The sequence below is a fragment of the Pseudophryne corroboree genome, chromosome 1 (genome assembly GCF_028390025.1).
Source record: "Pseudophryne corroboree isolate aPseCor3 chromosome 1, aPseCor3.hap2, whole genome shotgun sequence".
NCBI lineage: Eukaryota > Metazoa > Chordata > Amphibia > Anura > Myobatrachidae > Pseudophryne > Pseudophryne corroboree.
This window is the reverse complement of record NC_086444.1, coordinates 505,436,869-505,464,097: the sequence shown is the minus strand read 5'-3', so window position 1 is coordinate 505,464,097 and position 27,229 is coordinate 505,436,869. Positions and strand designations below refer to the sequence as shown.

General features: G+C 41.1%; 1 protein-coding gene and 1 pseudogene across 1 annotated transcript in view; both read left to right on the top strand.

Annotated features, from left to right (window-relative positions):
* Positions 1–16,016: 16,016 nt before the first annotated feature.
* LOC134993526 (transmembrane channel-like protein 2-A) overlaps positions 16,017–27,229 on the top strand; it is a 133,189-nt gene continuing 121,976 nt past the window's right edge. The window contains exons 1-3 of the mRNA XM_063950886.1: positions 16,017–16,043; positions 24,296–24,333; positions 24,992–25,135. Coding sequence (XP_063806956.1) covers positions 16,017–16,043; positions 24,296–24,333; positions 24,992–25,135 — 209 coding nt within the window. The remainder of the gene's footprint in view (positions 16,044–24,295; positions 24,334–24,991; positions 25,136–27,229) is intronic.
* Positions 18,046–18,164, top strand: LOC134948862 (5S ribosomal RNA; annotated as a pseudogene).

The window sequence follows — 27,229 nt, the reverse complement described above, 5'->3', positions numbered from 1 at the left end:
TGACGACACAGAGGTAGAGCAATGGACTACTGTACCGTACTGCTATATATATATACTGGTGGTCACAGCAAAATTCTGCACTGTCCTCCTACTATATTCTGCGCACAACTAAAATGCAGCACAGGTATGGATGCATAGTATACTTGATGACACAGAGGTAGAGCAATGGACTACTGTACCGTACTGCTATATATATACTGGTGGTCACAGCAAAATTCTGCACTGTCCTCCTACTATATACTGTGCACAGCTAAAATGCAGCACAGGTATGGATGCATAGTATACTTGATGACACAGAGGTAGAGCAATGGACTACTGTACCGTACTGCTATATATATACTGGTGGTCACAGCAAAATTCTGCACTTTCCTCCTACTATATACTGCGCACAACTAAAATGCAGCACAGGTATGGATGCATAGTATACTTGACGACACAGAGGTAGAGCAATGGACTACTGTACCGTACTGCTATATATATACTGGTGGCCACAGCAAAATTCTGCACTGTCCTCCTACTATATACTGCGCACAACTAAAATGCAGCACAGGTATGGATGCATAGTATACTTGACGACACAGAGCTAGAGCAATGGACTACTGTACCGTACTGCTATATATATACTGGTGGTCACAGCAAAATTCTGCACTGTCCTCCTACTATATACTACAATGCAGCACAGATATGGAGCGTTTTTCAGGCAGAGAACGTAGATATTTTCTGCACACTGAGCACAGATATTTGCAAGCACACTGAGCACAGATATTTGCAGCACACTGAGCACAGATATTTGCAGCACACTGAACACAGAAACTGAGAGAACGCAGCCACGTCCTCTCGCTATCATCTCCAAAGCACGAGTGAAAATGGCGGCGACGCGCGGCTCCTTATATAGAATACGAATCTTGCGAGAATCCGACAGCGGGATGATGACGTTCGGGCGCGCTCAGGTTAACCGAGCAAGGTGGGAAGATTCGAGTCTGCCTCGGAACCGTGTAAAATGGGTGAAGTTCGGGGGGGTTCAGATCCCGAGGAACCGAACCCGGTCATCACTAATAAATATATATATATATATATATATAGAAAGACTGTAAGGACCGGCACTCCCCCTCCAAGACTTAGTGCTTAGGTGCCATCTCAGGTAAGGATGGATAATAGACAACAAAGTAAGCGGCACTTTATAAGATACACAATGTGTGTAGTGGTGCAGATAAGTACTAAATTAATCTTATAAATTTTCTCCCGGTGTGGATTATTAAAGTTGGGCGGGCGTGATCAGATGCACTTGGCGGGTTTTCTTTCTCGATATAAGGTATGAATTTTATTATTCTTGTTATTGTTCACCTTGACAAAGGGGCGTTTGGACCCCGAAACGTCGGACCACTTTGTGTGAAATACACTTGACTTTGAAACAGACTTAGGGCTGTAACACACACTCCGGTTTTTCCCGGATGGCAAAAAGCCGGACAAACTTTGTCCGGCTTTTTGCCATCCGGGAGAAACCGGCAGTGTCTGTCACACTGGACGGCTTTGAGCCGTGTGTGACGCTGTGCGCATGCGCAGCATCAGACACGGCTGCAGAAGAAACCGTTGTGTGTGAAAGCTCCCCTTCACACACACGGTTCACTGGCTCCAAAGACGGCCCGGCGGCCGCCCGGCCGCCGGACCCTCCAGTGGTGAGACCCGGCTGCAACCCGGCAGCCGGGCCGGGACCGTGCAGTGTGAAGGGACCCTACCCCTCACACTGTTAACTACAATGCCGGCACGGGAAAAAGCCGTCCGGCTTTTTCCCGGCCGGCAACAACCGTGTAGTGTGTTTTAGCCCTTAGAGTGCCGCTTACTTTGTTGTCTATATATATATATATATATAAAACATATGGAAATTGGTGGCACTCACGCAGACTTGATAAATGCAGGAAGAAGATTCTTTATGGCAAATAAAGAATCTTCTTCCAGAATCTTCTTCCTGCATTTATCAAGTCTGCGTGAGTGCCACCAATTTCCATATGTTTTATATTGTCTATTGCTGACCTGGAGGGCACCGCAGCAAAGGAATATTTTTACTTTTATTTGGAGTGCCTGTAACACTTTGGATATATATATATATATATATATATATATAAACACAATCCCACATACAGTAGAATGCACTCCTCTTCCAATTTAAACAGCATGCCAGGGTGCACAGCATATAGGATTCGGGTAGGTAGGCACTCATCCGGTCTTACAACATAGTAGCTGAATACACCAGTGTAGTTGCAAAGTTTCACAGTTTTAATCCGTCATCAAGCAAAACATGTCATGCTTAGCTTGATAACGTATTAAAACGTTGAAACGGAGTCCACAATGTGGACTACGCAATGTCCACATTACTGGCATTGCAAAGCAGGGGGCGGGGCTACGGTGACGTGATTCAGCGCAAATTGCATCATTACCCCACCAACTTTCCCTCTCACGGCAGATGCGGGCAGCTGGTGGGGTGCCACCAAGTTGCGGGAGACTAGGCCCCTTTTCTGGGTGGCAGGGAGTGCCTCCTGATTTTTCGGCAGCCTCCTGGCCATTTCGGGAGAGTAGGTAAGTATGATTAAAAGGTTAAAGTCAAAAAGTATCACACGCCGCTTAAAATAAGCGGGATGCAATCCTGATTAGGAAGAGGAAAAGAAAAATATAAAGGTGTACAAGGCTGATGTAGTTATAACTCCCTCTCTATGAGTGTGTAAAGTTTTGAAAAAATCTAGTGAAAGTGACCGAATACTCAAATTAAAAATGTTGAAACCAGAGTTATATTAAAAAATAATAGGAAAAGTGGGTGGTGGGCCGTCCAGTATGGCCACTTTTTAGAGCTGCTCCATCTAGTATGGCAAGAATCCTTCTAGAATGGCAAGAATTCTCCCATATCACCCTACCTGCTTGGCTGATTGCTACATTCTCACGCTACCCTACTCCTCATGATCCTTATTAGTTTTGAAGCATCCCCAGAGTCTGGTCAACACCACTCACGGCCAATTTGACTGCCAACACCAAGTTGAAATGAAATTAATAGGAGACGCTGGGCCTAACTATTGAAGCCTCTCCCCTACTACACCTGTTCTGCTGCTTATTCCCCGAGACTCACCTGTCTGGTTCCATCTGCCGACCTGGAGTGGTCTGCCCAACAACTCTTGGGTGTTTCTGTGTGCTGTCATTGTAGAGTGTCCAGATGGTGGAGGCACCCTGATCTTCATTACTGCCTGTCTCCGAGTCCTGGGAGAGCCTGTGCAACCTGGTGGTACGTAATTAGGCTTACCATACCATCCCTTTAGACCAGGACACTCATGTATTATACAGGTTTTGTGGCTGATTAATACCAGGTGAAATTCAGGCTTGAAGTCAGCAGTCACAGAAACTGTAAATTATAGAGGTCCCGGTTTAAAAGGATACTATGGCAAGCATATGTATAATCCCATCTGCTACGCTTTGAGAGTCAGAAAGTATAGCCCCCGTCTCGATCTGTTTTTTCACGGAGGCTTCCCCTGGATTTCTTCCGAACTGGCCCCTCAACAATCTGGACAGTGTGTACTGCGGCGGTTTTACAGCGTGCTGAGGAGACCATTGACTGCTGCTAGATTACGGGGTATAGTAGCTGCTGAGGGATCCCATCTGCTGTCCTCTGTGATTGGCAGTGTGTGAGCTGGTGAATCAGCTAACCTTCTTTCCCGTAGTCTTGCCCTTATGGAGTTGCCAACGGCTGCTTTATTGTGTCCCATCCTCTCTACAGGGACTTTTTGGTGCACCTTTGCTGATGTGCCTGGTACTCTGCCATATGTGCCCTGCTGTGTTGGTCAGCTGGTCCTGGTGTCCCTAGCTTTTGCTGAGAGGAGCAGCTCCTGGGAATCCCTGGTGGTGGCTGCTCGATAATTATTTACCCGATCTTAACTTTGCTTGTTGATCCCGTTTCCCTTCCACTAACACCTATTTAGAAGTCCCTGTTTATCTTCTTTACTTGGATCCATTTAGCCATGCGTGATATTCTTGTTCTCATTTGTTACGAATGATACATGATGCTTAAGCCAATCAGCTCCTAACTGTCATGTGTTTGAAAAAATTACATGGCTGGAGAACCATTTATCATTCATTATGAGTGATAAGAAGACTATCTCTCGTTGATAAATGTGCCCCTTTTTTCCCTCACCACTCCTCCACATGCCTCCTTACCACCACCCCAGCCATCCACACCCACTGAGTCTCCTTACCACCCTTTACCTCTTGCCTGTACCTTCTTCCCCTTCTCTCTCTGCTACCCTGATATGAACAATCCAGGACACTTTGCTTGAGCAAAGGCAGTTGGAGGATCTTGTGCACCTGATCTCTCTGCTCCCTTCATGTGTGGACTTCCATGTCCGGTACCATACATCTCAGTTCTACCGTTGGCCCTGCTGTAGAGCTGTTCCACAATTGTAGTTTCACCTTCATTAAGTTCTGGCTCAGTGTCACCATTTACTACTTAGTATACTTCTCATAGATTACTAATTTGTGATTGATGCACCAAATAGTTTTCCTCCTGTACAACATCGCCATCTAGGGGATATTTTTTTTATTTACTAGCTGTACTATTTTGCACAGTTTTATTACATTCCTCATTGATTGCTCTAATACGCAGTTGTTGTGTGTCCATCTATTATATACTGTATGGTATTTTCTTAGTTATTTATTTAATAGGCTCTTTTGAGTTACTCAAGGAGGACTGTGTTTGTTGGATCTAGTACGATTACTGGGGGCAGATTTGTGAAAAATACTATGGTGCCCTCCCTCACACAATCTCAGGGTTTCTGTTGAGACATACTGTTGATACAGTAGTTATTTTCCAAAGTACCATTTATTCCTCACAGGGGGTCACTACTGGATGGTGATAATCATTAGCTACTTCACAGGTGACTTCCTGGAGCAACCTACAGTAGTAGCATCTCCTATTATTGCCCCCTTTTTGCTATATGCTCACTGGAGTTCTAAGGGTTTATTGCAATTTATATTTTGTTTATTATTTCTCCCAATATCCGTCTCCTTTTGTCTATTGCTTTCTTCACGTATAATGTACAGTACTGCATGCTATTCTCCAAGGATCATAGTGCGCATTTCAATAGCAGGCTGTAATATATGATATTGCAATTGTCAGGGCTGTTTCTAGCCAATTTGGCTCCCAGTGCGAGATTTAAAAATGCGCTCCCCTCCCCATTGATATAAAAAAAAATGTGCCCCCCATAGACATAAAAAGAAAAAGCAAGGCGTGCGCTCTCCCGGCAAGGGTGTGTGGTCTCATTAAAATGGGCGTGGGTTTATTAAATTGGGCGTGGCCTAATCTGAAAAGACTACCCTAAACTCCAGTTGTTGACCTTGCACCAACAGATCACGGCCACCCCAGGGAAAATATATATATATATATATATATATATATCTAGAGAAGATAGAGTAATGGGGGGCGCCAATAGTGCATTAAAAGATGACAATTTATTGACACTTGTATCTTTGATTTTAAAATGAATGTATCAGCGGTGATTATACCGCCATCTTTGGTACGCTTACTTTTTTAGACCTGTGTTTTATGATGTGTCAATAAATTGTCATCTTTTAATGCACTATTGGCGCCCCCCATTATTCTATCTTCTCTAGACATAATCTTTCCCCATTGGGAGACGGGAGAACGGGGTGGACGACAGCTGATCTAAACGGCAGTGTGCAGCCAGATTATTTGGAGACTTTGGGGTAGGAAATTGGAAAAAATCCTGCCGCACCCCCTGGACTGCTGCAACAGGTAGGTAAATAGGGGATGTCACACAATCTCCGGAATCACAAATGTACAGAAAGAAAGATTTTACCACCTAAACGCGCTGTCCAGTCGAATTGCCCAACATAGACATAAATGGGAGTACCCCAGCATTGAGGGGTGAATGTTCAATGTCGTGGATGGGGTAGGTTAAATGTTCGTGTGTGTTTCTTTTCAAATCCACTGGCGGAATGTCTATATCGGGAGAGTCCTTCAAGCAAGTGGGCCTAATCTTGAGGTGATGTCAGATCCTCTCAGCGATCGTCATACAGGGCCCTCCTGAAGGGTAAATCCTCAGTGTGTTGCGGGTTTATAGAAAATAAATGGAGAGACCATATAGTATAATACGTTTTGATGTATCATGAGCATAAATCTCCCCCCTTTCGCAATTATCGTTAGTAATCGCCCTACAAATGGATATATCTGCAACTGGTCAGTATAGTGCCACACACCTTCTACAAATAGTGACACCCAAGCGGTAGTGCAAGAAAGCGGTGGGATTAAATCAATTACCAGAAAAAGCAATAAATAGGCATAGATCTCCTCTCTTCACAATTGTCACAAGTGGTTGCCCTTCTCCAACTAATAACACCCAAGCGATGGTGCAATGAAACGGTAGAATTAAATCAATTACCTGAATAAGCAACAAGTGGGCATAAATCTCCTCTCTTCACAGTTATCACGGGTGGTCGCCCTTCAAGTAGGTATATCCCGATATGTGGTGGGTTTATGCAAAGAAGTATAGAGACCACATAACGTAATTCATTTTAATAATCACACACTAAAACAGACATATGTACAATGATCCCCCATGGAATCCAGAATGGTAAAACCAAAAAAATTACCAAAGCGCAAAAAATATATAAAAACTTCTCTTTAAAAAGACACTAATGGGGTAGCCTAGATGGCAGTAGAATTCACTCAATTACCAGAAATACAGAGTAAGTGTGCTCAAATACTCTGGAGGTGTGAGGGATGATATGCTCCCAGTCGGCACTCCGGAATCGCTCCCTGGACTTCTCACCTCATCTGATAGCTGAAGAACGCTCTGTCACCGCTGCTTCCCCTCCACCAACGCGTTTCGACTTGCAGTCTTTCTCAAGGTGAAGGGATAAGGTAAGTGCTGTGTTTTTATAACAAAAGGTCCCAGTCCTTCCCACAAAGGGGAGGGGACCGGAAATTAATTATAAAACATTCCAAAGGATATTTAGTATAGTGCTGGGACGTAAATGATATATATAATACAATAACAAATGTTGTCAAATGTTTTCTTAACAGCTTCATGTTGGAAAGGTTACGGTATAAGTGTATAAAACCTTAATTCCTAGCTTGCGTTCCAACCTCTTGGAACGCAAGTTGCTTTCCGGCTGAAGTCCGGTCCGGCACTTAAAGGGTCATCACAGTCTCAGATGTCCATACTCTATAGGGCTGGGGCCGCGCGCAGGAAACTTTCGTCACTCCCGAGTGACAGGAAAGAGCAGAGGAGGGGAAGTCCTTTACCTCCCGCCTCCCACGCCGGGTCCGGAAACGCAATGCGTTCCAAAGCCCGGAAGTCAAAGCCAGCCCTCCGTCATCGTGAAGAGAAGAAAGGGGGCATGGCTAAAGTCCGGCTTCTGCTGCATACAATGCGCTCTAGAGTAAAAGGCTGCCTGTCTTCCAGGCACCCATTGATGTATAGGGCAAAAACCCTCCAGGTTCCAGGAAATAAAAAATACCTAACATAGGGTTATAAAACTTATAAAACATAAAAGCATGCAATCGATACTTTTGACAAGGAGTGTGTATTTTCCCTAAAAATAGCTCTAGGGGAAGGTATGGAGACAAAATATGAAACCCTGAACAAGATTTCTAATGGGGACAGGAGGGAAGGGAAGGGATGGTGAGGTTATAAGAACCATTTCATCTCAAAATCCAAATTAAGGCCTCTAGGAATCAGAGTGCTTAAATTAAAGATGGTTTCCATTTCCTTTCGTGCCAGTCTTTCTTCAGTATCGTTTTTTCTCCAATTATTTTGAATGGAGTGGATTCCACAGAAGGAGACTAAATGAGCAATATTGCATTGATGTTCGTGCTTGAAATGGACTGACAGTCCATGTGTGATGAGTCCTTTCTTAATGTTACGCAGATGTTCGCTTGTTCTTTCCTTTAGTTTGCGTGTAGTCCTGCCAACGTATTGTTTTTTACAAATACATTCTAGTAGATAAACTACGTTTTTACTGTCGCAGGTAATAAAATCATTCATAGGAAATTCTTTAAAGTTGGCAGTGGAAATATACTTTGTGATTGCAGCATTGGTGCCCTTACAGCTTCTACACATTTGACAGGACCCGCAGCGATAGAAGCCTTTTGATTTAATAGGGTTCTTCCCTTTCCTTGTGTCCAACATACTGGAGACCACCTTAGATCGTATGTTGTCTGCTCTCCGATAGACAAACCTCGGTTTTTCGGTAATATACTCTCGCAAAATGGGGTCTTGTAACAGCACATTCCAATGTTTTCTTATGATGGATTCAAGATCTTTATATTGACTGTTATATTTGGTGATAAACGTGACCCCGGGTTTCCCTTTGCTTGGTTTTGTCTTTTTACTGGTATTACTGATGGTGGTGTCTATGTTGGTGGTAATCATATCCTCCCTATTCTCGTTCTCATATTGTAGAAAGGTCTCCGCCACCTTATTTTCTTTGTACCCCTTATTCAGAAAGTGTTTCTTAAGGGTGGATCCTTGTAGGCGGTAGTCCTCTATCCTAGAGCAGTTCTTCCGGACTCTGTAGAACTGGCTCTTAGGTACCGATGTCAACCAGTTGGGATGGTGGTTACTGGAAAAGGGTTTAAAGGAGTTACAATCCGTGGGTTTGACGTATGTTCTGGTCTCCAATTTTCCATCCTGAATGAAGATAGTGAGATCCAGAAAATTAATTTGTTCTTGATTGTGAACAAATGTAAGTTTGATGTTTTTATTACTAGAATTAAGATGTTCACAAAATTGGTCTAACGAATTGTGATCGCCTCTCCAGATAAAGAGGATATCATCAATATATCTAACCCATAGTACCAGGCTTGCCCCCATGTTATGGCCCCCGAAGACAGACTCTTCTTCCCAGTGGGCCATAAACAAGTTGGCATAACCGGGGGCAAACCTGGTACCCATGGCAGTCCCATGTTGTTGTAGATAAAATGTGTCATCGAAACTGAAAAAAATGTTCGTTAGTATTAGTTCAATCCCCTCCAAAATTAAGGTCTTTAAATCCTCATTGAGGTTTTCTCGATTCAAGAAAAAGGATGTTGCCTCGATCCCATGTTTATGGTCAATGACCGTATAGAGAGAGGTCACATCCGCAGTGACTAAAATTAAATCTGTATTCCATGGTACCTTACTCAATTGTAGGATTACTGAAGTTGAATCCTTTAGGTGGGAGGGGGTTTTCTGAATCAGGGGTTGCAGCAGATGGTCGATATACTGGGAGAGGTTAGAGGTCAAAGAGTCTGTACCGGCAATTATAGGTCTCCCTGGTGGGTGTTCTTCATCTTTGTGAATTTTTGGGAGAGTATACATCACCGGGATGGATGGATGTGTAATGTCCATATATTTCCGTTCATTTTCCGTTATAACCTTCCTCCGTTCGTATTTCTCCAGTAAAAGGTTAAGTTTCTTTTTTATTCCTTCCGTGGGGTTCCCCCGTAGTTTTTTATACGTCTTCCCATCATTAAGCTGTCTCTCAATTTCCATTTTATATTCCTCCACATTTTGTATGACCACAGATCCGCCCTTATCGGCTGGTTTTATAACGATAAGTTTATTATTACGCAAATCCTTAAGGGCTTTCCTTTCCTTGTAGTTAAGATTCTGTTTCTCTACGTCTTTAAAGGGTGTATTCTCAATTTCATCCTTGACGATTTTTTCGAAGGTTTCAATGAAGCACCCTTTCTTATGCATTGGAAAGAAGATTGACTTCGGTTTGAATTGGGTGGGGTTGATGTTTTCTGAATCTGGAGTGGATTGTTGTTCATGGAAGAATTTTTTCAAAGTGAGCTTCCTAACGAATTTCTGGAGGTCCACATATGCCCCAAAGCGGTCCATCTGGCTTGACGGTGCATATTTTAGTCCTTTTTTGAGTACATTCTCTTCGTCTTTCATTAATGTGTGATGACTCAAATTGAAGATTTTAATGTGCTCCATGTGTTCCTCTTCCACTGAGGTCCTCAAACTAATATTTTCTTTCTGGAGAGCTATTCTATTTCGTTTTTTTCTTCTTTTTTTGGTCTTATAAATTTTTACACATCCATCCATCCCGGTGATGTATACTCTCCCAAAAATTCACAAAGATAAAGAACACCCACCAGGGAGACCTATAATTGCCGGTACAGACTCTTTGACCTCTAACCTCTCCCAGTATATCGACCATCTGCTGCAACCCCTGGTTCAGAAAACCCCCTCCCACCTAAAGGATTCAACTTCAGTAATCCTACAATTGAGTAAGGTACCATGGAATACAGATTTAATTTTAGTCACTGCGGATGTGACCTCTCTCTATATGGTCATTGACCATAAACATGGGATCGAGGCAACATCCTTTTTCTTGAATCGAGAAAACCTCAATGAGGATTTAAAAACCTTCATTTTGGAGGGGATTGAACTAATACTAATGAACAATTTTTTCAGTTTCGATGACACATTTTATCTACAACAACATGGGACTGTAATGGGTACCAGGTTTGCCCCCAGTTATGCCAACTTGTTTATAGCCCACTGGGAAGAAGAGTCTGTCTTCGGGGGCCATAACATGGGGGAAACCTGGTACTATGGGTTAGATATATTGATGATATCCTCTTTATCTGGAGAGGCGATCACAATTCGTTAGACCAATTCTGTGAACATCTAATTCTAATAATAAAAACATCAAACTTACATTTGTTCACAATCAAGAACAAATTAAATTTTCTGGATCTCACTATCTTCATTCAGGATGGAAAATTGGAGACCAGAACATACGTCAAACCCACGGATTGTAACTCCTTTATACCCTTTTCCAGTAACCACCATCCCAACTGGTTGACATCGGTACCTAAGAGCCAGTTCTACAGAGTCCGGAAGAACTGCTCTAGGATAGAGGCCTACTGCCTACAAGGATCCACCCTTAAGAAACACTTTCTGAATAAGGGGTACAAAGAAAATAAGGTGGCGGAGACCTTTCTACAATATGAGAACGAGAATAGGGAGGATATGATTACCACCAACATAGACACCACCATCAGTAATACCAGTAAAAAGACAAAACCAAGCAAAGGGAAACCCAGGGTCACGTTTATCACCAAATATAACAGTCAATATAAAGATCTTGAATCCATCATAAGAAAACATTGGAATGTGCTGTTACAAGACCCCATTTTGCGAGAGTATATTACCGAAAAACCGAGGTTTGTCTATCGGAGAGCAGACAACATACGATCTAAGGTGGTCTCCAGTATGTTGGACACAAGGAAAGGGATGAACCCTATTAAATCAAAAGGCTTCTATCGCTGCGGGTCCTGTCAAATGTGTAGAAGCTGTAAGGGCACCAATGCTGCGATCACAAAGTATATTTCCACTGCCAACTTTAAAGAATTTCCTATTAATGATTTTATTACCTGCGACAGTAAAAACGTAGTTTATCTACTAGAATGTATTTGTAAAAAACAATACGTTGGCAGGACTACACGCAAACTAAAGGAAAGAACAAGCGAACATCTGCGTAACATTAAGAAAGGACTAATCACACATGGACTGTCAGTCCATTTCAAGCATGAACATCAATGCAATATTGCTCATTTAGTCTCCTTCTGTGGAATCCACTCCATTCAAAATAATTGGAGAAAAAACGATACTGAAGAAAGACTGGCACGAAAGGAAATGGAAACCATCTTTAATTTAAGCACTCTGATTCCTAGAGGCCTTAATTTGGATTTTGAGATGAAATGGTTCTTATAACCTCACCATCCCTTCCCTCCTGTCTCCATTAGAAATCTTGTTCAGGGTTTCATATTTTGTCTCCATACCTTCCCCTAGAGCTATTTTTAGGGAAAATACACACTCCTTGTCAAAAGTATCGATTGCATGCTTTTATGTTTTATAAGTTTTATAACCCTATGTTAGGTATTTTTTATTTCCTGGCACCTGGAGGGTTTTTGCCCTATACATCAATGGGTGCCTGGAAGACAGGCAGCCTTTTACTCTAGAGCGCATTGTATGCAGCAGAAGCCGGACTTTAGCCATGCCCCCTTTCTTCTCTTCACGATGACGGAGGGCTGGCTTTGACTTCCGGGCTTTGGAACGCATTGCGTTTCCGGACCCGGCGTGGGCGGCGGGAGATACAGGACTTCCCCCCCTCTGCTCTTTCCTGTCACTCGGGAGTGACGAAAGTTTCCTGCGCGCGGCCCCAGCCCTATAGAGTTTGGACATCTGAGACTGTGATGACCCTATAAGGGCCGGACCGGACTTCCACCGGAAGCAACTTGATTTCCAAGAGGTTGGAACGCAAGCTAGGAATTAAGGTTTTATACACTTATACCGTAACCTTTCCAACATGAAGCTGTTAAGAAAACGTTTGACAACATTTGTTATTGTATTATATATATCATTTACGTCCCAGCACTATACTAAATATCCTTTGGAATGTTTTATAATTAATTTCCGGTCCCCTCCCCTTTGTGGGAAGGACTGGGACCTTTTGTTATAAAAACACAGCACTTACCTTATCCCTTCACCTTGAGAAAGACTGCAAGTCGAAACGCGTTGGTGGAGGGGAAGCAGCGGTGACAGAGCGTTCTTCAGCTATCAGATGAGGTGAGAAGTCCAGGGAGCGATTCCGGAGCGCCGACTGGGAGCATATCATCCCTCACATCTCCAGAGTATTTGAGCACACTTACTTTGTATTTCTGGTAATTGAGTGAATTCTACTGCCATCTAGGCTACCCCATTAGTGTCTTTTTAAAGAGAAGTTTTTATATATTTTTTGCCCTTTGGTAATTTTTTTGGTTTTACCATTCAGGATTCCATGGGGGATCATTGTACATATGTCTGTTTTAGTGTGTGATTATTAAAATGTATTTCGCTATGTGGTCTCTATACTTTTTTGCATAAACCCACCACATATCGGGATATACCTACTTGAAGGGCGACCACCCGTGACAACTGTGAAGAGAGGAGATTTATGCTCACTTGTTGCTTATTCTGGTAATTGATTTAATTCTACCGTTTCATTGCACCATCGCTTGGGTGTTATTAGTTGGAGAAGGGCAACCACTTGTGACAATTGTGAAGAGAGGAGATCTATGCCTATTTATTACTTATTCTGGTAATTGATTTAATCCCACCACTTTCTTGCACTACCGCTTGGGTGTCACTATTTGTAGAAGGTGTGTGGCACTATACTGACCAGTTGCAGATATATCCATTTGAAGGGCGATTACTAACGATAATTGCGAAAGGGGGGAGATTTATGCTCATGATACATCAAAACGTATTATACTATATGGTCTCTCCATTTATTTTCTATAAACCCGCAACACACTGAGGATTTACCCTTCAGGAGGGCACTGCATGACGATCGCTGAGAGGATCTGACATCACCTCAAGATTAGGCCCACTTGCTTGAAGGACTCTCCCGATAGAGACATTCCGCCAGTGGATTTGAAAAGAAACACACACGAACATTTAACCTACCCCATCCACGACATTGAACATTCACCCCTCAATGCTGGGGTACTCCCATTTATGTCTATGTTGGGCAATTCGACTGGACAGCGCGTTTAGGTGGTAAAATCTTTCTTTCTGTATATTTGGAGACTTTACCTGTTTCAATTTGGATCTAACAATCTGGACTTGGACAATCTGGACAGACATTCTCTATTTAAACCCGGTTTGCGCTCACACCTCCAATTCTTTTTCCATATATATATATATATATATATATATATAGATATATATATACATACAATTCTCCTCCAGCCGGCACTCCGCAGTTACCTCCGCTATGCTGCGCCCGGTGCCCGTCCCGGCTAATGCATTTAGCCACGTACACTCCACTGTCTGGCGGCATTCCCTGGGATGAAATAAATTCTCCACAACGTGTAATACACGTTGTGGAGAATTTATTTCAGCCCAGGGAGTGCTGCCAGACATTGGAGTATATATGTATATATATACATATATATATATATATAATGCCATACACCGCAATGCCCTTGATACATTAAATCCCCATTTTACACATTACGCAGGCAAGTGTCCCCATTTTACACATTACGGCAAGCAAGTGTCCCCATTTTACACATTACGGCAAGCAATTGTCCCAATTTTACACATTACGGCAAGCAAATGTCCCAATTTTACACATTACGGCAAGCAAGTGTCCCCATTTTACACATCACAGCAGGCAAGAGTCCCCATTTTACACATTACGCAGGCAAGTGTCCCCATTTTACACATCACAGCAGGCAAGAGTCCCCATTTTACACATCACGTCAGGCAAGTGTCCCCATTTTACACATCATGGCTGGCAAGAATCCCCATTTTACACATCATGGCAGGCAAGAGTCCCCATTTTACACATTATGGCAGGCAAGAGTCCCCATTTTACACATCACGTCAGGCAAGAGTTCCCATTTTACACATTAAGCAGGCAAGTGTCCCCATTTTACACATTACGCAAGCAAGTGTCCCCATTTTACACATTACGCAGGCAAGTGTCCTCACTTTACACATTACGCAGGCAAGTGTCCCCATTTTACACATTACACAGGCAAGAGTCCCCATTTTACACATTAGGCAGGCAAGTGTCCCCTTTTTACACATCATGGCAGGCAAGAGTCCCCATTTTACACATCACGTCAGGCAAGAGTCCCCATTTTACACATCACGTCAGGCAAGAGTCCCCATTTTACACATTACGCAGGCAAGTGTCCCCATTTTACACATTACGCAAGCAAGTGTCCCCATCTTACACATTACGCAGGCAAGTGTCCCTACTTTACACATTATGCAGGCAATTGTCCCCATGTTACACATTACACAAGCAAGAGTCCCCATTTTACACAATAGGCAGGCAACTGTCCCCATTTTACACATTACGCAGGTAAGAGTCCCCATTTTACACATTAGGCAGTCAAGTGTCAAGTGGGGGGGGGAGAGGAAGGGAGAGGGAGGGGGAGAGAGACTTACTTACATTTGCAGAGGTTCTTCCTGCTATTCGGCCCGCCTCTCCCTCCTTGCGCTGGCCGCCTCTCCCTCCTTGCACCCTCCACCTCGTCCTTCTAGTAGCTTGGCTCCCCCTCCTCTTGTCATCGGTTCTCCGCTCGGGAGGCAGAGTTTTGTGGAATGACGTGATTGCGTCGTGATGTCATGACGCAACCGCCTCATTCCACGAAACTCCGCCCCCCGAGCGGTGTACTCGGGAAGATGGAGGAGGGAGAAGCAAGGACCAGCAGAAGTGCCACGGTGGGCGCCCCATGCGGGTGCATGGCTCGCCCGCCTCAAGAAACGGCACTGGCAATTGTTTACTTGACTGAGCTAATAATTCTAATTGCCTGCTGTCATTGCCAATTACAGAAGGCATTTCTACAACTACGAGAATGGGTAATCGTAGACCCCCAACACAAAAATACTTACCCACCATTTCATCCCCAGTATCCTCTGGGTCCGAGGGTGGCATTTCACCTACTAATTCTAAGGGTTAAAATCCCCACCTCAGCCAATAATGCTAAAGCAGGCTGAGGGCTGCCTAAGCCTGAAGCCATATAAGCGCCCTGGTTTTTTGTGACTAATGGGTTAAAGACAGGGCAGTGCTAGCTTAGTGATGTCATTTTGGGTCAGGTGCTTTTGTCTGCCTATTAGTGAGATTGTAGGAGAAGGGTATAATACAGTACTTATAGACATGTCCGGGGGTGCCATCTTTCTATTTGCCATTTGTTAGTCTCTCCCACCCACCCTGCAATTTTTTCACTTTGATTTTTGGTTCGCTGTTTTGGCTTCTATTTCCTTATAGTAGTTGGCTTTGACAACCAGTTGGGAGGAAAGTCGCTACCAGCCAGCGGTCAAAAGCTTGCATAAGTGGTCATTGTGGGGCACCCCCTTTTGGCAAGACGGCGAGTATGTCCTTCCCCTGCGTGTGGACTACGGACGTTCCCGTGCGGTTTCGTCCATACCTCTGCTAGAGTAAAGGGTGGTGAGTCCTACACAATGCGGGTTATGCTTAAGGAGGCAGTGGTAAGTCCCCTCCTAGGTTATTTGATATTATTCTAGTTGACTGGTGCTGGTGAGTTGGTAGCGCCTTTCTTTGCCATCCTCCAATACATAGTTAAAATTAGGTCATGAAACAATAAATACCTGTGGACCTTTTTAAATCTATGATACAAATTAATTTGATGGGTGTGGAAGCGCCCACGCCTCACCAAACAAAAGAAATTCCTATGTTTGGAGCACTCTTTTTGATAATATTATATATAGATGGATGAAAATTGTATTTAGTTTAAAACTTAGCTTTTATTAATCAAATACTCAACTAAAAATTAATGACAGGGGTGTACTAGAAATATCAATTAATTCCCCTTCTAAACAGTGGTAAAAATATAAATAAATGAGAGCAAATACTATCGTATTGAAATTATGTATTTGGCTCAAAAATTGATGACAAGAAAATGATGTTTCAATCTGTGCCCACTGAGAAAATATTTATTATAGTTTTCCAGCATTAGCCATATTCTCCTCTAGGAGCAATCCTGATGTGGGCAATTTCAGTACACAACTTTAATGCTTTCTTATGATTTAATGATACCAACACAAATGTGTTCTAATCTGTCACTGTGGTCCTTTTCATTTTCGGACTCTGGCTCAGGCCCAAGTGGCGCATTTAGGACCTTGCAAGGCTTATAAGCATCAGGGCCCATCTAACACCACGACGGGGTCTTCAGCCAGTGAGCCAGATTTACTTTTTTCCGTGACACAGTCGACGGTCCTACTCTCATCTTTCCTCCGCTCATGGATGAGGTTAGACAGCAGATGGGACTAGCAGACTAGAGTGTCACTATTTATTTATTTATTTTTTCCACTATCCATGCCAGTGTAAACCAATTTTTTCTTTTCTACTGTCCAAGACACATCACAATATGATCTTGCTTTTTCAAATTCTCTATGCAATAATTGATTTTTGAATACAGTTAATTAATAAATTGTACAGGATTCTTAAAGTATATGATGTGGTTTGTTACAACATGATTAGAGTGTGGTCTTTTACAAATGGTGGCTATGTAAGATATCTGTATCTGTTACATCATCTGCTGACTTAAACATCAGTGTGTCAGGTTTTTGGCTTAAAGATACAAATGAACCAAAATGTAGACAGAGTGTTCAGCATAGTATAATTGCAACTATGTATTCCTCATTTGTCTATACACAGACATGGATAGAAATTTTTCTCTTGCAGGGAAGGGCTGTAAGTTTTTGATGTAAAAAAACTACTGTGAAGTATGGGGAGAAGTCGATCCTATATGCATAGTATTACCTATACCGCCAGGTGAAATTCAGATATGTATTATTAGATTGGACCTTATATGAGATTATTAAGGTGAATATCTAAAGATTAAGCAAAAAAATTCTTTGGAATAACCTTTCTGATTGTATGTAAGAATATATATCACCAATATCACTACTGCTGCTTATTTGATAAGTTTGATGGATTACCATCATTTTCTTGTCATCAATTTTTGAGCCAAATACATAATTTCAATACAATAGTATTTGCTCTCATTTATTTATATTTTTACCACTGTTTAGAAGGGGAATTAATTGATATTTCTAGTACACCCCTGTCATTAATTTTTAGTTGAGTATTTGATTAATAAAAGCTAAGTTTTAAACTAAATACAATTTTCATCCATCTATATATAATATTATCAAAAAGAGTGCTCCAAACATAGGAATTTCTTTTGTTTGGTGAGGCGTGGGCGCTTCCACACCCATCAAATTAATTTGTATCTGGTACACTATTCCTGGGAGCACCTCCAACGTAAGAACAGCTGCCCATTGGGGCTCAATTCGCTTCTGTTTAGTTGGTTTTCATGATTTAGTCATCTAATTATACTCAGTCTGGTGCAGGGTAAATCCAGTTTTGCGACCTTTTTAAATCTAGCAGTTGGTGTCCGTGTCGTTATTTCTTAGTGCTAAGCTAGTTTAAGTATATATATAGATATATATATATATATATATAGATACACACAGCCATACCACATTGGAGATGCCCAATTCCGCCCGATCTTGGAAGCCAAGCAGTGTTGGGCCCAGCCAGTACATAGATGGGGAACCATCATGGAAGACTGGGTGCTGTATTTTGGAAGAGGAATATGAGGGTGTCCTACATCTCTGCTACACTCTAACCTCTTTCCTATTACCTATGGGAACTTTGGTGTTCTAGAGGCGATGCTAATGTGTTGAATATACACATAATCATTTATAACAGAATCATTTATAATGGCCTTGAAAGGTCCACAGATTTCGGATTTCCTGTCGTAATTCTATTCCCCGATTTTTAATGTCATGTTATTTACAACCACTTCCCATTTTTCAAGGTATTTAAAAAAAATAAATAAATATATATATATATATATATATATATACACACACACATTTATATATACATATAAGATCTATATATATGATAATACATATGCATCTAGATTTTGTGCTTTGGAATTAGCTTTATACATAAAAATATTTTCTATATGCATTGTCCTATGCCTAATATACCCTAAGGTTATGAACCTAATATAATGAAGCTGCAAGATATATCTAAGTACTTTTCCTAAACTACAAACTCTCTTCCTATCTTTGTTCTCGGACTGTGAGCACTGTATCACTATGAACCATCACATCAAAGATGGCCGCCGAGACTACATAGCTATACAAGGGATGTCTGCTATCAGATCTGCTCCAAGAAAATGGCCACCGCCCGTATGTCACAGACGATTGGACACCCAGAGCCCACCTGATGCGGTGACAGAGCGAGCGCAGCTACCCATGGACATTGGAGTTCCGTGATCCGTACCCGGCGCGTGCGCACTAGAGACTGTCCGACGCCGGAAGTGAGGCGCACGTGACGTCACCCACGATCCGGACAGGAAGTCCGGGATCATTAACTTTTATTAGCTTTTAACAGATTTTAGTGCATCAGAAGGGGGTCTTTTTACAGCAGTTTGCACAGCACAGTGGCACTGCTGGAGAGGAACCTCTGATATTAAATTTTGACAAATATAAGAAAGTGTCTCACCTTTGAACTGATAATTGACAGAATGTGATGTAGGAATCACTACCTCATTAGTACATGTATATAAAGAAGAGCTGTCCCACTGACCTACCACCCCTTGATGAAGTCCAGATAGGACGAAACGCGTTGGGGCCTACCAGGCATAACCCATCCTCTCAAGTTAAGATATTTATTTATTTATTTGCGTTGATTTTTTTACGCTAATTTTTAACATTAGTAATTTGGTCCTCTTGTTTTACATCAATTTATTGTATTTTTTGTATGGATTTTGTGTACTTTTATTTAGCTCCAGAGACATTTTCATTAATTTCTATTAGTTTTTTTTATATGTGGCTCTGAGATTTAATCTTACTGGTGCTAATTGTATTTGATTAAATTATATATGACTTTTTAACTTAGCCTCCTACAATTTATATGACACCATTGGTCGCTTAGAAACGCCTTATCCATTTTTTTAATATATATATATATATATATATATATATATATATATATATATGTTTAAGTGTGTCACAATAAAGCGGCTTAAAAGGTTATAACTATATTAATGTCCTTATTAGATAAGAAATTTGAAGGCCTACATGCCAGATTAGATGCATCATTAGCCAGAATAGATACGAAGTAGAGCTGTACAGGCTCTGATCTCAGGTGGTGACTCAGCGCTACCTTGAGAAAGACCCAAATTAAAAGGGTTGAAACGCGTTGGTTCATTGTGTCAGAAAGTCCAGGTTTCCAGAGCTGTCCTGGCGGTGCTGAGCGGAAGCCAGATCGATTTTCTTTCATGAGTTTGCCTACCCGGGTGGACCTCTTTTGGACAAGTAATAAGAACTGTTATTGAGAACTGCTTACCATCAGTTCTCCATCATATCTGGTAATTGTTCAGTCCCTCAGGGACACCACTGTGGAACATTAGAGCGATTCATGTTGTCATATTTGTGTATATTGTAATAAAACATATTGTACTGCACATGAAAGTTTTATGTTTTCTTCCCACATGTGGAGTGGATGATATGCAATACTCGATGTGGATGGAAAGATTTATGGAGCATCTATAAGGAATGTATATTTCCATTTGATTTCCTTGTGTGATGGTAGCACAATAATAGGTAGCGCCCAATTTAGCAGGATCAGATTTTCACGTCTTTCTGTATTTTCAAAAGTGTTTTGAAGAGTCACTTTTTCCTGATTTCTGCTTTATAAGGCTGCCTTCACTTATCTGCGCAGGGATTTATTACCTTAAGTATTTTCGTTGCAATTTCTCCCTGTCCACGCTGCTGTACTGGCTGCTGGGCTGTGATGTGTCATGTCCTGTGACTGCTGTGCTGTGTCGTTCCACTGATTGTGTCCAGTGGCTGCTGCTGTGTCCATCCACTCCCTATATCCATCTACTCAAGTGGCTGTGTTGTGTCCAGCGGCTGTTGTGCTGTGTCCATCCACTCCCCGTGTCTATCCACTCAAATGGCTGTGCTGTGTCCAGTGACTGCTGTGTTGTGTCCATTGATTATAGTGCTGCTGACGTATCTGTAAAGTGTTCATACACTCCAAAGCTGCTGGCATATAAGTCCAGTGTCCATCCCAAAAAAGTTTTTTTTTAAAGTTAAACTAAATAATTATTTTTTTAAGTAGAAAAATTAAAATCTTAAGTTGGCAAAAAGTTGAAAAAAGTAAAAAAATAAAAAAATGTTGTACTACTTGTGTGTGCTGTACCCCTTTACTGTGTTCACATAACATATAAGCTGACCTATATGTCCAGTGTCCATACACTCCAGTGCTGCTGATGTACTGTATCTGTCCAGTGTCCATACACTCCAGTGCTGCTGACATATCTGTCCAATGTCCATCCATTGTCCAGTGTTCATACACCCCAGTGCTATTGACGTATTTGTCCAATGTCCATGCACTCCAGTGCTGCTGATGTATTTGTTCATTGTCCACATAAAAAAGTTTAAAAAAGTTTTAAAAGTTGTAATTTTTTTTTTCAATAAATACTATAATAGTTTTTTTTCATACAACTTATGTGTGGTGTTGGTGCTGTACCACTCTGTGTTCACATAACATATAAGTACTGTGACTCCGCATGCTATACTCCACTGTGTTCACATAACAAAAGTACTGCGACTCCACAGTGAGTTGTGATTTTTGAAAAAAGTAAATAAATAATACTACTAAACTATAATTCATTTTGTACAACTTGTGTGTGTGTGTGTGTGTGTGTGTGTGTGTGTGTGTGTTTGTGTTTATCATGATGATCATTTTAGAAAAGAGCAGGAGCAGCAATCAAATACTAGTGCTGCGGCTGCTGCCAGCAGTCCTTCAACGTCATCTACTAATGCTGATGCCCAAGACCAGAGAGGGTTTAGGTCAGGGCATTTGAAATTAAAAAAAACAACATTTTATATTTGTAAATAAAAAAAAAAACCTCTAAAAAAGGGAACATTTTGTATCAAAAAACATAAAATTGCCAACATACCATTCACTACATGCAGTGGCAAGGAAAGGCTCAGGCCTTGTCCTTTATGAGTGGTGGTTCTGCAATTGCCAGTGTGGCATCTTCTTCTGCCTCTCTTGTTGACAATGCAAGCCCTTCTCACTCATTGTAGAAGAGATGTCAAAAAAAATTAAACTGGAAAATCAGTGCTAAAAAAGTAAAAACACTAAGGCAGTAGAACAAAATGTGTGCTCAGAAGCACACATCCATGGGGAAAGCCTAAGTGTATCCATGAGTGGTATGTGTGAGCCCAACCTTACTGATACTGTATCAGTAAGGTGACGTAGCTGGTGACGTAGAAATTGAGCATGCCACAGTGGAAGTGCAGGAGGATGAGGATGGGATTTTTGTGTAGCTGACGCTGGCACTAATGAGGATGTTGAGGATGAGGATGTTGTTTCTGTAAGTCAGGCACCAGTGAAAGCACTTCTTGCTGTGATAAGAAGGCCATTGTCATGCCTGGGCATATGACCAAAAACATTTGTCTAGCCATCTGAAGTGTTTACAAAGCAGCATTTACTAGAGGTTGGGACCATAACCATCTAGGAACCTCCTCCCTGTTACCAACCAGCAGTCCAGCATCAGCTAGCTACCTTCTCTCATCTAGATGCCAGCACCTTAAATCTCCACCGCCAACACCTTCATCATCAGTATCCTCACTATTGATCGGAAGTTGTCTTGCATCCAATTTGATAAGGTTAGGTTACTCCTCCCCTATCCAGCATTCCTCAGAAGAATCCTTGACTACTAGTAGTTTCAAACAACAATTAACTGTTAAACAATCCTTTGTGAAACGAAGCAAGTATGACAACTGTCACCCAGTCGCACAGCAGATCACTGACGCGTTGGTGGCTATGCTTCTACTAGATCTGTTGCTAATATCTGCCATTAATGCAGCGAGTTTTAAACAGTTAATTGAGGTATCTGAAGATTATTCCCTGTTCACCAACAAGATATGAGATGATTAAATTGAAGTATGTTATTATACACAATCTTTGACATGGATTTGTTTTTCTGTTCATTTTGTATACATTTGGAAGATTGCAACTGATATATGTTATTTGATGTGATGCTATAATAAAGAGAGTTTAAAAAACATCATAGGACAAATTGCTTAATATATATCAGCGTTCATTAATTCTCTGAAAAAAACTTTAATAGTTATACATACAGTATGTCAAGTTTTCTAAACCTTTTCTTTGAAGAAAGAATTGCATTGGATGACGCAGATTAGTCAGCTAAGCAGGTGTATTCCTGTAGACACAAAACTGTAATCAACAATATTACATACTCAGTAATAGTATTGCTTCTGGCTAATACATCAGCCCAATGAAAAAAGATACAATGATCCCTATGGCTAAATGCATTTTAAATAAGGTTTCTTGTGACCACTTACAGTATATGGAACCTCTTGTAAAACACAATATACGAACAAATCCTGAAAAATATCAGTGTTTTTTCTTCAACAAGTAGATCTTACAAACTTTGGGGCTCAGTTACATTTGGATGTAAGTCATTTTTATGATACGCCTCCCAGATATAGCAGTACACGTCCGCACTATTAGGTGTTACTTTCATAATCTCCCTGAAATGCTTTTTCAAAAGTAGGCACGTATGTTCTATATAGTTTTAGGTAGATATGGAGGTGAAGGAGAAATAATACAGTGAGACAGAGAATACAGAAGGGGAGAAATGCAGCAAAAGAAAGAGAGAGAAAACAGTAGGGGACAATATAACGAGAGAGAAAATACAGTGAGAAGGAGAGAGAATACAGCAGTGGTGGAGAGAAAGAGAATACAGTGGGGGAGGAAAGAAAGAATACAGGGGGAAGGATAGAGAGAGAATACAGCTGGGGAGAAAAGATAGAAATTACAGCGGGGTGAAGAGAGAGCACATTCAGCAGGATAAGAGAAAGTGAGAATACCGCAGGGAAAGAAAGAGAGGGAGAGAAAAAAACATGACTAAACAAACAAATACAAGCACACTAAGGGTGCCCACACACTGAATGATTTTAGGCCGATTTGGCTGAAAACGATACATCATAACGATACATAGTTTACAAAAGTGCAAATCGTGCGTTGTCCATGAACGATAAAGATCCAATGCACGTTCCCACTGCTCATTTGATATATCCTCTGATCTTCCCTGCTGCAGCAAGATCTGAAGCTATCGTCAACAACAACATGTCTTGGATGTGGCCCCTCTTCAGATCTTAAGATGTATCAAGGGAAATCGTTAATGGTACTGCATCATTTGTGAATTGCTTAGTGTGTGGGCACCATAAGACTATACTCAAGCTCAATAGCTTATTATTACATAATAATCCAATACACTGGAGGAAACACTATTGGATTCACCATATTAAAGAACATGGAAAACTACATTAATGCAATGGTGATATATAAGTATTGCCAGGGCCGTATTATCCACAACCCTGACTAGGCTGAAGCCTAAAGGCCCGAAGGGACTAGGGGCCCTGTCTTTTTTTTTTACATAGTAACTGTTACCTGTGCCCAAGGGCTCCAGTGGTTAAAGGCACTCTGCACGCTGCACATAAGCAAGGCACACTCGTAGTCAGCTGAGGTTTGTTATGAGACAGTGGTGGTGGGTGGGGGGGGGGGTGTGCAAACACTATGGTTAAAGGACTCATAGGCAGCTGAGGTTTGTTTTGAGACAGTGAGGGAGGCAACTAGTGGACCAATAACAAACTAGAGCGATTTCAAAAGAGAAAAGAGAAAAAGAACGACTGCGCAGTGAGGAAAGGGGTCAGCAGACATTGGGGTCTATGTATTAGGCCTTGTAGAGATATAATGTGGGCCAAGATAAAGTACCAGCCAACTAGCTCCTAACTGTCATTTTTCAAACACATGCCCAGATTTATCAAGCCTTGGAGAGTGCTAAATTGCATGGTGATAAAAAAAGGAATCTATTTACTAAGCCTTGGATGGAGATAAAGTGGACGGAGATAAAGTACCAGCCAATTAGCTCCTAACTGCCATGTCACAGGCTGGGTTTGAAAAATACCTGGAGCTGGTTGACTGGTACTTTATCTCCATCCACTTTAACTCCATCCAAGGCTTAGTACATACACCCCTTAATTTCAACTGGATATTGGTGTCCGTGTGAATTCTGAAAGTATAAATGATGTCATAAACTCTGCTTCCAAAATGTCAGATGTAGTGGGGTGAAAGAATGAAGTGCTGGAGGAGGGCCAAAATACTTGAAAGCCTAGGGGTCCGGCCATGGGTTAATACGGCCCTGAGTATTGCTGCCTCCACATGGTGTAAGCTGATGGATTGATGTCTGCATCAGCAGTGTAAATATTATAACAATATATATATAATAATAGAATCTAAATGTTATGTGAGCTCAATGTCTGTTTTTGTTTTGCTTATTTTTTCTCTTCAGTTCATCATCTTCATCTTCAGATGAAGAAAGTTTGTCGGATGGAGAACGAGAGAGGCTAATGAAACAAGTTGAAGAAAAGAAAAAAATGATTTCCGCTATCAGAAGTAAACCTTGGCGCATTTCGAAGAAACTAACATTGCTTAAGTATGTTCCTGATAATAGTGATTTCTTTAATTTAGCCACCAGTTACTCTAATTTTCTATTTAAATCGGATTAGTATTTAGACATGTCATAGCCTTGAGAGTTAGTTTATCATGAATTAATCAAGCCATTAGCAAACAGACATTGATATTGCTGCACATTGTTGACTACCTAGCAGGCATCTCTGACAATTGGCAGAGAAACATACTTGTATATGCCCTCCAAACCAGAGCTGCATTAGAGAAGCACTTTGGCCTGCCTCTGTTACTGCACAGCAGCCACCAGGCACTAGGGGGGTATACTTACTAAAGTGAGGGTTTGAAGAAATGGAGTAGTTGCCTATAGCAACCAATTAGAAACATGGGCCCGATAGGTAATGTCACCTTCAAGCTGAATAGAATAAATATTCATAGTGTTCGTAACATGGCCTAAAGGCTGTTCTCAATTTGTCATTGGGATGAACTTTGTAAAGACGTGGACTGATCTTAGAAGAATTTGAGAATCAGACATAGAGGTTGTTATAATCCAAACATGGACAAAGTTGTATATCTTCTTTTCAACAAAGACTATGAGTGCCTCTGGAAATGGATTGTCTGTTGTATCCATAGTCAAAATATCTTCAATATTTTTGAATTACTTTAGGACAGCCAGCTCACGTTCAGAGAGAGGATATGTGAAAGCAATTGGGGATCCAGTGACTAAGAGGTATATTTACTAAAGTGCAGGTTTTCAAATGTGGAGATGTTGCCTATAGCAACCAATCAGATTCTACTTATAATTAATCTAGCATCTTCTAGAAGACAATTCCAGAATCTGACTGGTCACTATTGGCAACATCACCACTTTTGTAAGCCTGCACTTTAGTAAATATACCCTAAATATACAGTATATGGAAATAATACAGTCATATGGTGGAAGGCCTCTGCCTGTTTTTTATGGAAAACATTCTGGTATTCTAGTTAAGCTCATATAATAACTTAATTCAATGTTAGTAAATAAGTACAAACAGTAGGAGGAAGGCATTGTGTTCTGCAGAATTCTGGGAAGAGAACTTCTCTAGTATCCAGATGATTTGTGGATTTTTGTTATCCAGCCATGGCATGCTTAGATCCCCAAAATTCATGAGTTTCCCAGAAATTTCAGGAGAGTTGGCATGATTTATGTCTGCTAAGGAAAGAAGTTATTGGGTGTTACAATGCCCGAGATGTTTCTGAGTGGGTTTTTTAGAAAAAAGACATAAGTCTAGAGGACAATGCACAAGTATTAAGCAATTTTCTACAAACGATATTGATACAAAACCAACCAATGAGGAAGGCAATAGAAGGGGCTACGCAAAGCCCTATTTTAATTGTAATTAGGTTGGAGGTGCGCCACTAAGCTGGGTTAAAGTATTGTTCTAGGAATTATTAGTGTAAGCCACTAGTGGGCTTATCACTAAAAGAAAGGCTTAGTGTGTGGCGCACTCTTTTGAAATGATTGTAAGTATTAAAACTTAACTTTTATTCATATTATTTAAGATAAATGTCTATTATCAGGCATAATAAGCCATCTGATAGCCTGAGAGTACTAAATTATAACATTATTGCCCGTGGGATTGAAACATTCAAAATAATGTCTCTATCCCTAAATCAAGGACAAAAAAAAAAAAGGAAGAAAGAGATTATTATTTCCTAAAAATGAAAAAGTGAAAAATTTAGAAAATAGATTATGCTAGGTGATATATTATTAAAATTGCTAGGCGCTAATAAGCTACCATTGTGCTCAATTGCGGAGACTGGATGTCTTCGGTAACTTGATACTATTTTGTCATTAATTGATCTCTAAGAAATAAACTGCAACTAAGGTTATAGAGTGCCTGTCCGAGGTGAGAGTTCCTCTGTTACTCCAAAGGTTAAGTGAAAAAAGGGGGAAAGGAGACAAACTTTAATTTGAAAAATAATTTTATAAATACTATTATAGAGTGGATTACTTGCTCAATTTCTGTGAAATCTTAAGGATTTACCGTCCTTTTCTTTTCTTTGAGAGGATTGACAGTGGCTATTTTGTCCATATATACACCTTATGTCATCATGTGTGCATGATTCGCAGTAACAAGAA